Source organism: Cyprinus carpio, chromosome B18, assembly GCF_018340385.1.
Source record: "Cyprinus carpio isolate SPL01 chromosome B18, ASM1834038v1, whole genome shotgun sequence".
NCBI classification, from domain to species: Eukaryota; Metazoa; Chordata; class Actinopteri; order Cypriniformes; family Cyprinidae; genus Cyprinus; species Cyprinus carpio.
In genome coordinates, this window is record NC_056614.1 from 17,412,247 (window position 1) to 17,428,993 (window position 16,747).

General features: G+C 36.8%; 1 protein-coding gene across 4 annotated transcripts in view; it reads right to left on the reverse strand.

Annotated features, from left to right (window-relative positions):
* The window catches only part of iqch (IQ motif containing H), a 27,238-nt gene continuing 10,491 nt past the window's right edge, over positions 1-16,747 (reverse strand). For all 4 annotated transcript variants that reach the window (XM_042744106.1, XM_042744107.1, XM_042744104.1 and 1 more), the window contains 9 exons: positions 14,427-14,699; positions 14,135-14,329; positions 9,576-9,696; positions 9,197-9,483; positions 4,468-4,638; positions 2,454-2,579; positions 2,305-2,366; positions 1,790-1,898; positions 1-622 (listed from right to left, as the gene is read on the reverse strand). In XM_042744106.1, the coding sequence (XP_042600040.1) occupies positions 518-622; positions 1,790-1,898; positions 2,305-2,366; positions 2,454-2,579; positions 4,468-4,638; positions 9,197-9,483; positions 9,576-9,696; positions 14,135-14,329; positions 14,427-14,699 (1,449 nt within the window). In that variant the 3' untranslated portion in view covers positions 1-517. The remainder of the gene's footprint in view (positions 623-1,789; positions 1,899-2,304; positions 2,367-2,453; positions 2,580-4,467; positions 4,639-9,196; positions 9,484-9,575; positions 9,697-14,134; positions 14,330-14,426; positions 14,700-16,747) is intronic.

Sequence of the window (16,747 nt, forward strand, 5' to 3'; positions counted from 1 at the left end):
AAAAACAATCTCCTGAATCCACAATAACGTTACAATTTATTGACGGTTTTCTTGAAATAACTTACAACAGATCTGATTATTATCTGGATGTTGGTACTGTTAAAAACTATCAAAATGTATTATTTGTAAGTGATTATATTATATGTACCAATTATATAGTTTACTGATTAAGCAACATTGTATCTCTAGCTATTAAGAGCTAAATGTCATGAATGGCACATGTAACTTAAATGTAATTATCCTTTTCACATTGTTAATCTTTCTAGATGTAAATGTACAATAGTTTAGATCACTATAACAATGTGATCTAAAAATGTCATGGAGAAATCCACTCAAGCAAATTTATAGATGCGTGTATCTCCTTTTAATGTTACTGTATGTTAGCCACTTTACAGCTATAACTAAGTTCTATAGAATTGTTTGGTTACAGCAATTATAACTGAATGTGTAAATGCTATTGTATGATACTCTAGAAGCATGTTGATTAATTTAGGGTTGTTCTGTAAGGTTTATGAGATTATAAATGTTCGCTTTCGGCTGCAGTAATCTCCTTTTCTTCTTGAGATGTGGTTTGGTTTTGTATGGTCATGCCCAGGACTTCCTCAATGTCCTTGATAAGGTCCTTATAAAAGCAAACAATAGCAGACATTCAGTCAGTATGTCTGACTACAGATCCTAACCTCTAGCCACTGAACAGTGAATGAGAATTTCTCGATAAAATTAAGTAACATTGTGTTGAATGCAGCTATTCAGGTAGTGTCAATGAATCTACAGTTCACTCACAGTATCCAACATTGTCTACAGAGTTCTACATTTGAATGATTTCAGCTGCAGATAATACAGATAGAGATAAAGCCTTGACTTTAATAAATGAATACCTTGTGTATTGTATGAAATGTTATTATGATACACAATTGACGTTTTCTCAAAACATGTGCTTAAGTGTGATGAGTTCTCATCTGAATTTGACCAAAAGCTCAAATTCACTACTCTTCGCCCTAAAAAGACTCAGCAAAACATTGGTATAATGTTGGTAATAATAAACTTTAGTTATAACGCTAACAATAATTTCTTTAGAATAGCATATTTAGAAAAGATTGCAACAAACGGTTTGGTGCAAACTGGAAGTTAACAATTTCTTTCACTGAACCTATATGGCCCAGTCTATTCATCATTTGTCAAAGGTAATATGCTGCCAATTGTTGTCTTAAATTTGACTTGAAAAATATGAGATTATTAAATTAAACAACCTTGAACACTATGAAGGATGAAGTTTATTATTACTAGCATTACACTAAAGTTTTGCAGAGCCTTTTGGAGCAAGTGGTGGAGTAAACTTGATGCAGCTCCTCTACTGAGTGACTGATTCTTACTGCTCCATTGTGGATATATTTCTGTTAATTATTTGATGGTCATAATTCATACTTTGTCTTTGTAAAGTGACCCTGAGTGTTCGAAAGGAACTAAAACCATGATATGTTATATGGTGAAACCACCAAGAATCATTGTGATTAATGTTCTACACTCTTAGAAAAAAAGGTACCAAACTCTCACAGGGTATTAATATGTATTAATATTAAGTCTTAATATGCACTTTTTAAAGCACTAATATGTAGCATTTAGGGGTAAATAAGGTTCTTTTCTACCTCATGGTATCACCCCAGTGACAGCTTTGTACCTTTTTACTAAGAATGTAATTTGTAGATGCATGATCTGAATGTGAAGTGAAGAACATACCATTTTAGCTGGTCTTTTAAGAGTAGGTTAAGAAAAAACGACATCCACATACCTTAAAATTGTTTGCTCCTTGCATATTTGGAGCTGATATTTCCTGATGAATGATTGACAGGTTGCGAGCAAAGGTCAGCAGAGCTCCCTGGAGATCCTCCGAGATTGTTCTGTTAACGACACACAGAAACAAACGAGCTTACTAATGATCCCCCAGAACCATCAGAGAAAAACAAAAAAACAATCACCTTGTTTGGCTGTGGGGCTGTAAGGAGCTTAATGAGAACTCTCAGCCTTAAAGAGTGTGCTATCTTCAGGGAGAAATGAGGAAGGAAAGCTGGGCTTCAATGGGATAGGTATAGGATTTATGTGATGAATGCCTTTAATTCGACTTGGCAGTATTTTGTGCGCTGCCACATTTTGGGTTGAGGTATTCACTACATAATGTATAATCTGCACTTGGGAGTGTGCTCAAGGTCTAGATATATCTCTAATGGTAATGGGGACAGAGGAAGGGAAAACAGAGCCGGAGAAAGATAAGGGTAATGCGTCTGCCTGCTTCTTGTGGGAACTCACAGCATGCCAAGGCTTCTTCGATCTCTGCTGTCATGGAGGGCGAATACAGTGCCTTGCCTTGCCTGAAACAAATATTAAATATATTGAAACACTTGCTCTGCAATCAAAGAACTCCAGCTGTATTATTGGAAAACAAGCAAAGGTTTTACCTTGACATCATAACCTATGCCCTGCGCTTTGCACATCAGAAAAAATGTGCTATAATATACCAAAGAAAGATTGGTGTGTAGAAGTCGGGTGCACATCACTGCAAAGCGATTGGTCACTGAGGTTTGCTGAGGAGAGAACAAATACACAGAGTTAATCAACAAACTGCATGTGATTCTGTTGCTAAAAATTTGACCAGTATATCTAAATGATAAATTAACCTCTCGGGGACAGCAATAACAGCCTTGCTAGAAACAAATAGAAGGGTTTCAAAATCCCAAATGGAGAAACATTAGGCATTAGTCTCATAGTCATATAGGGCACTGGGGAGAAAGAGTCCTGTGTTATTAGGTTATACAGAAAACAGAAAGGTTTCCTCTAAAACCCAACAACGCCCACAGACACGGCAGATAAAAGATGTGTCTAAAAGAACGCCACAGGAGCGGATTAGTTAAGAGTGGCAGGACTCGCAGGACTCATAGCGGGCATGAGGCATATTCTCAGTGACAGATATGAAGCGGAGGGTAAAGCCCTTGCACGGTGTGCGGGGCATGAGTAATTCTCTTCTATGGAACTCTGTTTTTGGCTGTCAGACACACTATCCTCAAACAACAATAAAAAGCTTTTCCTGCAGGGTTTTAATTGTGTTTGTAATATTCTGGGCCTGAATGATGGCCAAAGCCGGAGCCATTAAGACAGGCAGGCGAGAGCCGGGCGATAGAAGCACATACAAACTAAATGAATGTTTGATAAAATAATACAAGTCGCAGATTAACAAGCGTAAACTCTGGTTTGTCACTAATAAAGGAAGTCTATTGTTTAGGGGCTGGCATCAGGTTGATGAGGTGCTCAGGCATGCATACACATGCATAATGAATATGGTATGCATTATTTATGGGCTGATTATTTAGGCTCATCTATCAAAATGATAATGAATTCAGCTTCTTCTAAACACCAATCAGGTCGGAAGCGTAATTACAGCGTTTAGTTGTATTTAACCAAAATAAAACAACAAAGCTTAGCTAGATCAATCTTTATGGATGCCGTGATTTATCAGGATAATATTCAGCAGAGGACTTTTATTGCTCTCTGGTCTGGTCTCAGAGAACACATTCGGGATAACGACATTCTTGTGCTTTAAAGAGCTAAAAGAATCCCAAACAGTTTAGAGCATAACCTTTTAAGTGACGTTTTTCACCCGATATGTAAAGCTCTGTCATCATTTACTCACCCTCAGGACCTGTATGACTTTATTCTACTGTGGAACGCAAAGAAGATAAGTATAGCAAGATGTCTATGCTGTTCTTTACCATGCATTAAAACTGAATGGTGATCACGAACGGTAAAGAATATAACACAAGTTGCATAGACTACTTTTATAATGATTTCTTGGTACTTTTTGACATCCTATGGTCCCCATCAACTTTATTGCATTGGTTTTATTAATGCTTGTATTAAGCAAGAATGCATTAAATTGATTACAACTGTCAGTGAAGACTTTTATACTGTTACAATAAAATTCTATTTCAAATAAATACAGTCCTTTTGACATTTCTATTAATCAAAGAATCCAGAAAAAAATGTCAGTTTCCACAAAAATGTTAAGCAGCAAAACTGTTAATAACACTGATAATCAGAATATTAGAATGATTTTTGAAGAACCATGTGACACTGATCCATTATAATAATAGAAATATTTCTAAATATTATTGTTTTACTGTATTTTAGATCAAATAAATGTAGCCTTTGTGAACATAAGAATTTTCTTTCAAAAATATTTTTAAAATCTTACCTATCCCAAACCTATACTTAGGTTTAGAATGTCATGAGGGTGAGTCAATGACAGAATTTACATTTTTGATTTAATTATCTCTTTAAGGCTGTCTTTAAGGCTGAACTATTCTAAAATAAAATCTTATGTTTTAATGCCATATTTCAAATCCAGTATATAACAATCATGTCATCTTAATGCTGAAAGAGAGAGTGGATATTTTAATTGCATTTACAGATTCTTACAGCTTTGGTCTTTATTCTAGCATTGCATACAGAAGACTTCACGTCTCTGACTGGAGGAGGAACCTCCAATTTACTGGTGCGGCAGTCCAGCGTCCCCCTTGTCATCATGAGCATCAGCTGTGTCATGGCCAACTGGTTACTGTAGCCCAGGTCAAGATCAATAGCCCATACCTAAATACAAACCAGTGCACACAGACATAAGTCAGCAGATACAACACATAAATCAAAATAACTATTCAATTATTTTTAGCCAACAAGTAGACAATGGCAGAAATTTAAAACAAACAGACAGATGGATATTTCAAAACTGTATTTGCAGAAAAAAACGGAGCTCAACAGACATTGTGTGTGTGCATGAGAGAGAGAAAGAGAGAGAGCGTAGCATACTGTGTCTAAAGCTCAACTGGAGACTCTCTTCACATCTGTATGGTTAATGGCATCATTATAAGGATATTAAGGGGTCAGGCCCAGTCGTGGCCTTATGCTTAAACAGGGCTAATTTTCCCTGATAATAATCTAATAGCTATGCCCTCTCTTCAAAAAGTGGCAAATAAATCACCAGTGAAGGAGTTGTTAATAACTAAGTGGCAGTTGGCTGACTCTCCTGTCGTCCCTATTTGTCAACCTAAACGCTGCTGCCAGCGAATGCAAATGGTGGCCCGGCTGCTGAAATCACTTTATGATCACCGTATCGTGCTTACCATTCACATGCTGAAATACAGTGAACCGAATCATTTATTTACACTGGCTTAATTTCAGCTGCAAACACTAATTAATTTCAGTATATAAAAACTATTAAAAAGAAAGAGAATAAAGGATTGTTTATGTAATTTGCTTGTTTTATTCTGTCCTTTTAACAAGAAAACATATTCCTCTGTTGAAACTAATATACAAGTTGATGTTCTGTCCTCCAGATTAATTTTTCCAACATTACTTAGTTTAAGGAATAGTTCACCCAAAGATGAAAATTTGCTGAAAATGTACTCACCCTCAGACCATCCTAAATGTAGATGTGTTTTTTTCCTTAATCGGAAAAGATTTGAATAAACTTAGCAGTGAATGGGTGGCGGAATGAGAGAATCAGAATGAGAGTTCAGATGTCTTAATAATCCACACAACTCCAGTCCATTAATTAACATCTTGTGTAGTGTCCATAATCCATAATAATGCTTCCTCCAGTGAAAAGGTCCATCCCCTGTTGTCCTCTCACATCAACATATTTGTTTAGAACTGTTTTGGACTGTTTTCTTATGTAAATGGTGCTTGATCTATGCATATTTCTCTCCTGATTCAGACATAACAACTTTTTTACTGAAGAAAGCGATATTATGGATTGAGGACTCAAATATATTATTTTAGCTGGAAGCAGTTTAAAGTTAAACATGGTCTTAATTATTTTATTATAAACACAAAGCTTTCACACTACACTATGTTCGTTGATGGACTGGAATTATGTGGTTCACTTGTGGATTATTGTTTTGTTTTTATCAGCTGTTTGGTCTATAATTCTGATGGCAATTCTGCGAATGATCCATTGGTGAGCAAGTGAAACAAACTCATCTACATCTTGGATGGCCTGAAGGCAAGTCAATTTTCAGCAAATTTCCATTGCTGGGTGAACTATTTCTTTCATTCTAAATTTGACTTTCTAAAAAACAATTTAAACGCTCTTTTAAAAACTAAGCAACCAAAAAGGAAATTCCTTTTAAAAATAGCTCCTGTAAAGGGATAAAGTGAAGCAATGACCTTTGAAAACAGGACTCCAGACTTACAGGAAGACCTCAATATAGAGAGCTGAATTCACCCAGCAGTGCCTCCCGTTCATACTTAATACCTGTGCTTGTGGGATAGGTGGGACCATTTAGCCAGTCTGTAGAATCAGCCAAGCCTGCTTCTTTGTCACCCTTAACAAAGGCGCTTGATATATACGCCCAGATTGTACCTGTCTTTTATAGCCCCTTCACTTTCATTAAAAACTGCAATCTTGCAGCTGAGCCTCCCTTTGCACACAATGTGAAGCAAGCCTGCAAGGGCAAACACATGCGACCCACCTCTCCCCCACACATACAAAAAATACAGACTGCTTTTAGCAACAGGTCTGAATGTAAATTGATGTTTAAATAGAGACAGGTTAGCACTAGTCTGGCAGATCTGTCTCCCTCTGTGCCAGGAGAGATGGGACAGTAATGTTTGGATTTATCCGTCTGAATTCCTTTTGTCGCTTTTAATTGTGTGTGCAGTTTATTCTCCGTAAGATACGCTGAAAAAAATCATCCCGTGCCTCTGTGAATCCATAATATAGAGAATCCTGGTGCTATTCAATCAGAATAATGTATGAATTACTTTCATTTGCAGGAGTAAAAGCTATTCTATCAGGAGACTATATGAGATTCAAGTGTGAAATTGTCTGTTTCTGTGGAAGACTACATTCCACCTCAATGCATAATTTATCTAAAAAAAGCTGCCGTTCTTTGACTTCCAAAGTCAATCATCTATTTTAAAATCACAGCATGCCAACTGAGTCAATGATTAAAACAGCAGCATGTGACATTCATTTGAAAATATATCTGTTCTATAGCATTTCACCATTTCAGAATGATAAATAGCATAATGTGCATATGGAGCTGTAAGAAATCAACCGCTGACTCAATGGGGGCTTTAGACTTTCACTGTGTTAAGTAAATGTCATAAGCTATTTTTCAGAGCTGTAACATCTTATACATTTCAAGAACATACACACGATTACAACACAAACAAAAGCTTTAGCTTACACCAACAGGTCAGTCCATCCCCGCAAAGGGCCCTGAAACATTAACAACAACAGAGAGGAGGTCTTCTGTATGCAATAGTGACAGATGTAGTGAATACAATGTGAGTGTGTTCTGCCACCCTCTAGTGGTAGTGGGAATCGCTAAAAGAACAATGTGACAAGACACATTTCCATCTTAGGCCTGCCAGCAGGGATCATTGATAAAAATCACAGTACTCTAATTAATTATGTATCATGTTGCCTAGTTATATAATCACTCCTTTGCTCACTTATCATTTGCACTATGTATAATGTTTCCAAAGGGGATATTCACATTCCATGACTTAATAAACAGACCTAAATTTAGAAACGCAAGTTTTGAAAAATGACTAAATCAATGTCTAACACAGCGAGGTCAGTGAGGTCAAATCCATACCATTTTTTCTACATTAGACTCAGATTTATTTTAATGCATCCCCTCCTTTTTCCCCCACAGAGATTTTTCAGTTGTCATGTCCTTTGGCAGAGATGCAAAGCGAATGGTCTGAAATGCAAGGAATGCTAGATTACCTCCTACTGTCAGGGTTGGCTTTGCACTGTAAAACATGTTTATTTAGGTAACCTTAAAATGAGCTTCATGAGGTCTAAATTAACATCTAAATTAACTGTTACTACATTATCTTATGCTGTCAAAAAGATTAGAAATAAAACTCTTTATATAACTGCACAACATAATATTTCAAATTTACTAGTGTAGTGTTTTAATGCAGTTTTTACAGAAATTGAAAAAATAATGAGAAAATCTCATAAATAACCAAGCCAAAAAGAACATCAACAGTAATGTGCGATCAAAAGCATTATAGTGTCCAATCTGTCTTGACAGTGACCAAGAACCCTATCGTCTGAGGAAAAGACACTCCGGCCTGACCTCCTGTCTGACACCACTACATAGCAGGGGTGTTGTAAGGTCAGGGGGCAAGGCCTTAAAAGGGGAATTAGTTTATTGACACAATAAGACCTGACAGTTTATTAGATAGCCTTTTGGCACATTAGCCCCTTGTCATTCTCTCATCTGTACAGCTCTTAAGGGGAACCTATAGGAGTGTCCTATAACATCTCAATAAGAGCCCCAAACCAGCAGATTGAACCCTCACACTATCTATATTCTAAGGTGAGAACAGGGCCACATGTCAGATCCCATCTAACTCTCAACAGCTTCTTAACATGGCAGGTTCTGTTTTCATAGAGCTGTAAAACACACCACTGACATTTAAGGGTCAATTTGTTTCTGAGAGAGCTTGTTTGATAAAAGATAGATAGAGCTGAGTGCTTTCATTGTTCCTGGAGCTCAAATGGTAGAGCTTGGTGCTAGCAATACAAAGGTTGTGGGTTCGATTCCCAGGAAACACTGCTGATAAAAACCTATACCTTGCACTATAAGTTGCTTAGGAAATAAGTGTCTGACAAATGCGTAAATGTTACCATTATATTATGCTTTTAAAAGCGTTATCTATCCCAGTGTACTGCCTAATGTCATACCTATAAATGTACTGCATAATGTCATACCTATAAATTTAGCTTATATGTTACAGTATCTATATTCTTATTCAAATGTACGTTGAAGGAATGCTCCACCCCAAAATGAAAATTTTGTCATTAATCACTTACCCCCATGTCGTTTCAACATTTCTTATTATTATCAATGTTGATAACAGTTGATTACAATTTTGGTAGAAACTGCGATAACTTTTTTCAGGATTCTTCGATGAATACATATTTAAAAGAACATTAGTTGAAATAATATTTTTTTGTAACAATGTAATAGGCTTCACTGGCACTGATCAATTTAATGAATCCTTACTGACTACAAGTATTCTTACTCTAAATCTTACTGACCCCAAACTTTTGAATGGTAGTGTAAAAATATAAAGTGTTTTATATAAGTGTTTTAAAGACTGAGTACTGAACTGGCTCTCTAACCTGCTGTTCCAGGTTGCTGGGATCCAGGAAGGTTACTAGATCTAGGGAGATGTGGCCCATGATGGAGCGCTTCTGACAGGCCTGACCCACACGAGTGCAAATGGAGTGCAAGACATCAGGGCAGATGGAGGTCTGAGGTACGGTGCAGCCCACCACTTCCAACCCACTGGGCCCACGCAGTTGATCTCCACAGGACAGCATGCAAACATCTCCCCCTGGCTCCACCAGAAGATCCACCGTCAGACATGTCACACTATCCGAAGGCGGGAAAGCTTCTATCACTCCACCTTTGGAAGGAGATGGATACAAAGAAAAGACTACCAAGGAAGATCTGACAAGTAATTGGTTAGAGGTACTTTGCAAAATTGGTTGAAGCTACCTTCCCTGAGGAAGTGTTCTAGGAAACAGGTCCATGTGGCATAGCAGGATGTGTTGGCCGGATGTGCATATGAAGCCAGAAGATGAGGAACCTCCTCTAAGAACTTGATCATCACCGACTCCTGCATCAAAATGAAAGATAAAAGCAAAGGCATAATGAAAATCCTCTAAGCTCCATTGAGCAACCTAAATAAAATGAATATCTTGACTTTTATGCTATAAAGCAATTTCTAAAGTGTCTGGGCCTGATTTAAAAAAACATATAGCACTACATAGTGTCGACACCCTTGATGAATCAGTAACTACTGAAGTGTGTCTTAATTTGACATGCCTTACGAAAGCACAGGGGTGGGGGTGGTGGTTGATGTTGATTGACAGCCCATTGCCACGGCTGTAGGCAATAGAAGGCAATAGTAACTGCACCTGTCCCCAATAACAACTGACACATGCTGGCAGATAAATACCCATGCAAGCCAATCGATCAGCAGATCAATCAGGGTCTGTTTCTGATCAATACAGGCCTTGTTTCTGTAACTAGAAAACACCATAATGGCTTTGACACTTAATTATGTTGTTAATTGCAATGTTTGACTTCCTGTGAGTGCCTCTTAAAACCTGTTGGTTAGTAAGAGAAAGAATTTCACCTTAAGGACCTCTCAAAGCAGGGAAAAATGGACAGAGCACTTACGGATTGCACATAAGTGCATAGTTTGTGCTTACAACTGCAATGAGATGTATAGAAAACAGATTCTAACATAGCAGAACATAAAAGGGGAAAGAATCTTTTTGGTGGGAAACAATTTAATAAAAGGCCCTTTTTTATTTAAGCGCTTTTAACAAGTCAATAGGTCCTGTTTTACAACCTTGAGAACTGCAGGTTAAGAAGATGTAAGGATGAATCGATTTTTGTTTTCCATAAAGTCTTTATCCTTTTCAAGTACATTTATAATGTTCAAACAAATCTGACATCACTGAAGAAGTTGTCTCAAAATGGGAAGATACGATACTGTTGATATTCAAGTCATGAAACAATCATCATCATATTCAAGTACCAGAAGAGCCAGGGTCAATCGCTGCGCTGTGATTTCACCCCCGATACAAGCCATAAAGCACACAATGGTGCGGCAAAAAGTGTAAGGAAACGGCCTTCGTTCCCCGCGAAAGAGCAGGCGTGCTCTGAGAATTTGCCAATGCACTTCACACAAACAGCGGGGAGGGAAGGAAAGCGAGAGGGAATAATTTTTGCCATTCTTTATTTGGACTTAAACTGCGAGCTGTACTGTGAGAGAGGATTCGGGCCTTGCTTGGCTTCCACATAAAGATGAGCTATTTGAAAATAGATAAATAAAATAGACGTCTCCTGTGTGCTTTGATTGCTGCTTTATCTCTACATTAGGAAGAGCGACTTTGCAGTCACGAGCATAGTCAACAGCATCCCTCCTAAAAGGGATATAGGGCTTTTTTTAAAGCTTTCTTTAAAGGGATAGTTCACCCTGAAACAAATATTCTGCCATCTTCATGCCTTTGGAACAACAAAAGCAGATATTTTGGAAAATGTTTTTTTTTTATTTTTTATGCAACTAAAGACCCCATTACATTTATTGTTTTAGGTAAAACCCCTTCTTTGAAATATATTATAAATTTTGTGTGTTTTTTTTTTTTTGTAAGCCCTCTGATATACAGTTTCTATACATCAGATATTAGATATAATACTAAACAAATATGAAGTGACATTTTGAATAGAAATTGAAATTTTGAATGAATATGGAGCTTTCCTTAAAGGTATAGTTCACCTGAAAACAAATAGTCTGGCATCTTCACCTTTTTGTTCAAAATTAAAAGCAAAAGTAGATATTTACACTTACAAAAATGTCTGTGTTGTTATTGTTTGTCCATACAATAAAGATCAGGTCCAGTGTTGTTTTGGAGACCATTAGCTTTTATTATATGGACAGAAACAGTTTGTGCGTGTGTGTGTGTGTGTGTGTGTGTGTGTGTGTGTGTGTGTGTGTGTGTGTGTGTGTGTGTGTGTGTGTGTGTGTAAGCCATATACCTTTATGATACACCTTTCTTATACATCAGATATTAGGCATACTAACAAATCCTGCAGAAATATAATGTGGTGATATCAGGTAAATTGACATTTTGAATGGGTTTGAAAATAAAGCCTGGTTATAATATGGAAATATTTGCGGATTATTTCCCAAATGCAACATTAACCAAAGAGGAATACAGAAAGTGTCGTTACATTCAAAATCTAATAAAATAAACGTGGTACAACACGTAATCCCACATGCATTGAATAAAATAAGTAGGAGACAATCTGTCTATCTGTTGATGCTATTAGTATAATGCTCCCTCGTGTCTAATGACCCGTGTGCTGGCAGAACGTGCATGTTTGTAATGTGTAAAGTGTAGCGTGTATGAGTCCACCCAGCCGTTGAATAGAGTGAGATCCGCATGTCTTTAACCTATCTTCTCTGAATAGCTGTGAGGCTCGCCCAAGGCTGAAACACCCCTCAGGGTGTGGGCCTCCCGAACACATTGCAAAGAATCACACAGTCTTATTTTACATTGCCTCTAGGTCTGTTTTCACACTTATCTCTGTAGCTGTTCCTCTATAGGACCACATGGGTTCTGGTATTCTTCCTCCTGCATTCGAAGAGGTTCTTTATACAATCAATAATTAAACAATGTGCACATAGTAAATAGGGTAAATAGAGGGGGAGCTCAACATAGGCCTGGGCTTGACAGGGGGAAATTAAAGGATGCATTACAGTGAAAGACAGTTCCCTAGAGAGGCAAAACAGCATTTAAACTTCTATGACTTATAACTAAAGCCAAACGTAAAACTTAAGTGAAGCCTCTGAGCACTGATAATTGCAGTCAGATAATTACAAAATCATTATAATATTTGTAGTGGCCTACAAATGGACGTTTTAAAAATTGAATTGCAAATAGACGTCATACATACTAATTTTTTTTTACTTAAAGAACAAAAGGCAATATTTACCCTTTATTACCCACTGCAATTAAAACATTAGACCGATATATGTGTTCTAGAATATTTTTACTAAAAGAGTGAATACAGATCTGTAGAAAATGAATGACACACTGAAATAACCTCTGTGCTCTCCATTCTGTTAGCAGAGCTTGCCATTGATTAAAAAGGTTGAAGAGGTAGAATAAAGGCCCGTACTGGCTTCCATATGGCCCAGAAGCCCTAAGGGTGGAGGCCAGCTCATCAGGCCCCAGCTCCCTTTCCTCTCACTGGGACCCCAGCTGGTGAAGAGCCCCCCATTTAAAGCTCCTTCACTGCCATCACCATAATGGAGCTTGGCTGGGCCTCAACCGCTTACCTCTGTAATTAACAGCACCAATGCCACCACAATTACAGCCCCAGATTCCTCTCTCGGCCTCAGTGTGAATGAGGGACTGAGCTAATAGCTTAGAGGTAGGACACACGGCCTCGTCTTGCCCCCAGGATAGAAGGCTACAATAAGAGGCTGGAATAAAAAAAGCTAGGTCTGATTTTGCACACAGCCGCGAATGAGGATAACCCTGTAATTAGCTTACACAAAGCTCACAGTGTAATGGCAAAACACTGTATTTAAATCAAGGGCTAAATTGTAGGCATATGATGCAGGAGAGGGTTATGAACAAGATTACAGGCGGATAAAACCGATGTGTTTTTAAAGCACACAACAAGAGTGTTGAATACATCACATTTGAATTAGAATACATAAATATGCTACAATTCAAATGACTCATTATTAATTTCCCATGAATTTGAGTCATAAGCACTCTCTAGACAAATCACGATGATGGCATCAAAGTTTGGCCTTGGTCAGTAATGACAGGCTTGTCATTGAGACAAGGGTGCATTTTGTACAGAATGTGAATATAAAAACCAGGCAAAGCGGAAATTCTAATGAACAGGGCTTGTGACTGAAGTGTAGCTGCATTTGCAAAATAAAAGAAATGGCACATTTCATTTCGCATTTAAAAACAAGCTACTTGATACTTTAGAATTGCTACTGTTGCACAACAGGCACTCACTAATGCAAGACTGTGCATTTGAATGGTGTAACTGCACTAAGAACAAATCAGAACAAATTTTGTCAACAGATTTCTTTTATTAGTTAAAAGCAAAATCTGTGTCATGCTCACTGCCTAACCAAAAGATTTGGTTTTTACAAAATGTTTAGTAATATCACCAATGTAATGTTTTATTAAACATTATGGTATTTTAGAACTGAAATAGTTCCACTTAAATTCAATTTCATGTAAAGAAAACAAAAAAAAAGTTGCATATGATGCATATAAATTATACTGATTCTTATTAAAGTTAATATAACTAAAAAGTAAAACAAAATTAAAATAAAAACATAATTAAAAATTTAAAAATATAATAAAAATATAATTACAATAAAAATAACAATATGAATAAAAATAATTAAAATGTGTTTTTTCTCCAATAAAATAAAAAAAATACATACATAAATGAAAATAACTGAAGGTTATTCAAAGATCATTTATTTAAAACTAAAACAGTCCTACCTTTATTTGAGACTGTGATGTTCTCCACTGCTCAGGCCCATAGCGGCTAAACTCCTGCTGTGCCCATGGGCGGCATTTTAGGTGGCATGCGTCACAACAGGCCGTTCCCCGTCCACCCACTTCACTATCTATCTTGAAGAGCCATCGCTGGACTTCCATGTGTTCTGTCATCAGCCGCGCCAGACCTTCATGAAGCTGGAAGATAGACATATGAATCATATTCCATTCTTTTTCTACATCATTAAATGTAAGTTTCACATGAGGTGTTTAAACAGATGTCTGGCACACAGACCTGCTCCAGGGTGTATATATCCCACTTTCCTGGAGGCATGTCGACCCCTGCGCTACTGAAGATCCTTCTTCCCCCGGATTTAGTGCTGTATAGTTGGGTCACTGCAGGCTCTGTGCCCAAAAGTGGAACTTTGAGCTCATCTGCCACAGCCAGGTCATCAATACAGGTGACACCGCTGATCATGTAGACCTGCTTCCCCTGAATCAAATTCTTGATGCGCTGTAGTGTTCGAGGACTGTACTTCAGGAGCGAAGCTAGACACATATTCCGGGTCTGAAAGAGGAATATAATACACTGTGAGTTAATGGTCAATTTGAAGAGCACAAAAGCTACAGAATTAATACTATATGCTTCATAACATAATAAGCTCTAATAAATAGAATACATAACAGAAATAGATTTTTATTATGTATATTTCCCCTCAAAGGTGAAATCTCAGCAGTCTTTGTGTACATAAATAACTGTCCTTTCCACTCTAGCTCTAAGGTCTTACCCCTCCCTTTGTCTATGGGTGTAATTTATGAACGTGCGCAAACACATTGGGCCCATTACGTGCAGCCGGAGGGGTCATGACCTCTCCTGTACTCCAACACGTTAAATTGATAAAGGAGAGTCAGGGGAGGGCCGTACACCTCTGCAGCCTCTTGTCTTTACTATGTGCTTAGTGATGGGCTCCATGGGGAAAGCACTAATTACTCCACATCTGTATGTTTGATCCAAGCAGAATTGTCCCGTCTGTCATTGGCACGCCACGCTGGCAGCAACGGCTAACAGAGATTTATCCTGCTGACACGTCTGGCAGAGTTTACACACAGAGAGGAATTGACAGAAGAGGCAGCGCATGCCTCTCGTACACTATGCGGCAATAAATAACAGAAGCGCATTGCTTGCACGTGCAGTCAGTTAGGCCTACAATAATTGAAGAAACAAATCTGCATATAGTGTGTAAAAAAAAAAAAAAAAAAAAAAAAAAAAAAAAAAAACACTCTCCTTCCTTGCAAAATATATATTTTCAAGAATAGTTTACATTTGTGTTGTATTTTTCCATTCACCACTTGAACTAGGGTTTTAAGGTAATTTTTTTTTTGAATCTATTAAAATAAGTTAATGAATGGAACTGAGCCCGTGTCGTGTCTTTAACTGCCGAAAACCTGTTTCCCATGACTGTACGCGCCTTTGATAACTGTGCAGGTCGTTTTATCTGAATGTACATGTCGCCACTAAATTACATTGTATTTGTCCCATTTTGTTATTAATATACATACTGACTTCAACTTGGACCACTAAATAAATAGACTTCTATTGTTATGTATGAGGGTTAGATTATTTAGTGTACAGGTCATTTCAAGAGTGATAAACAAAGTGATAGAAAATATTTATTTTCATGCATTTTAAATGTTTAAAAATGTGGGAACCACTCATTACATCACACCATCTTCTGACTGCATTATTATTTGTAAAATAGGGGCTTTATGGAGTGTGTGTATACATGGCTATAAGTATAACAGTTTATATTTCATTAATTTAGGGAAATGAACAAGTGTATTAGCACTCAAGGGACTATTTGGCCATCCAGCTTATTCCTGCTTGAAAAGCAAAATGTTATTGATAGTGTAAAAAACATCAACTTTGAAGTACATGCTGATTGATGGACTAACATTACTCAACATTACTTACTACCTTCCAGCAACACTACATTCAATAAAGGTAAAATAGTAAAAAAACATAATAATAGTTCATTTAAATGGAACTGGAATCGGAACCTGAACATTTGTATACTGTAATATATGTTAAATTTTGACATTGCCAACCTTTAAATTAAGTTCACAGTAAGTAAGAAAAAGTATTGAGCACTGAGTAGTTGAGTATTGTGCATTTTTCCTTACCACTATTTTTTTTATAGTTGTTTAATGATTTTAATGGAACCGGAATCGGAACTGGAACTGGAACCAGAAAATTTCTAACGATTCCCAACCCTAATCATGAGTAATATTTTTTCTGATAAATTATGAGAAGAATCCATTCAGATAAGTTTGAACTGAATCTGTTTCAGGTTTATACATCCAATGAGTAAAAAAGATACACTAGTAAATATTAATAGAAAATGTTTTAATAGTATTTTTTAATAAATTATTTAGTTTTTAATTTATTATTTTTTAGCATTTATTTATATTAAAGCCAATTATTTAATTCCGTAATCATTTTGCATTTATAATATCATAAGTAATATTTGTCTGATAATTATCTGCCTTTATATATATATATATATATATATATATATATATATATATATATATATATATATATATATATATATATAT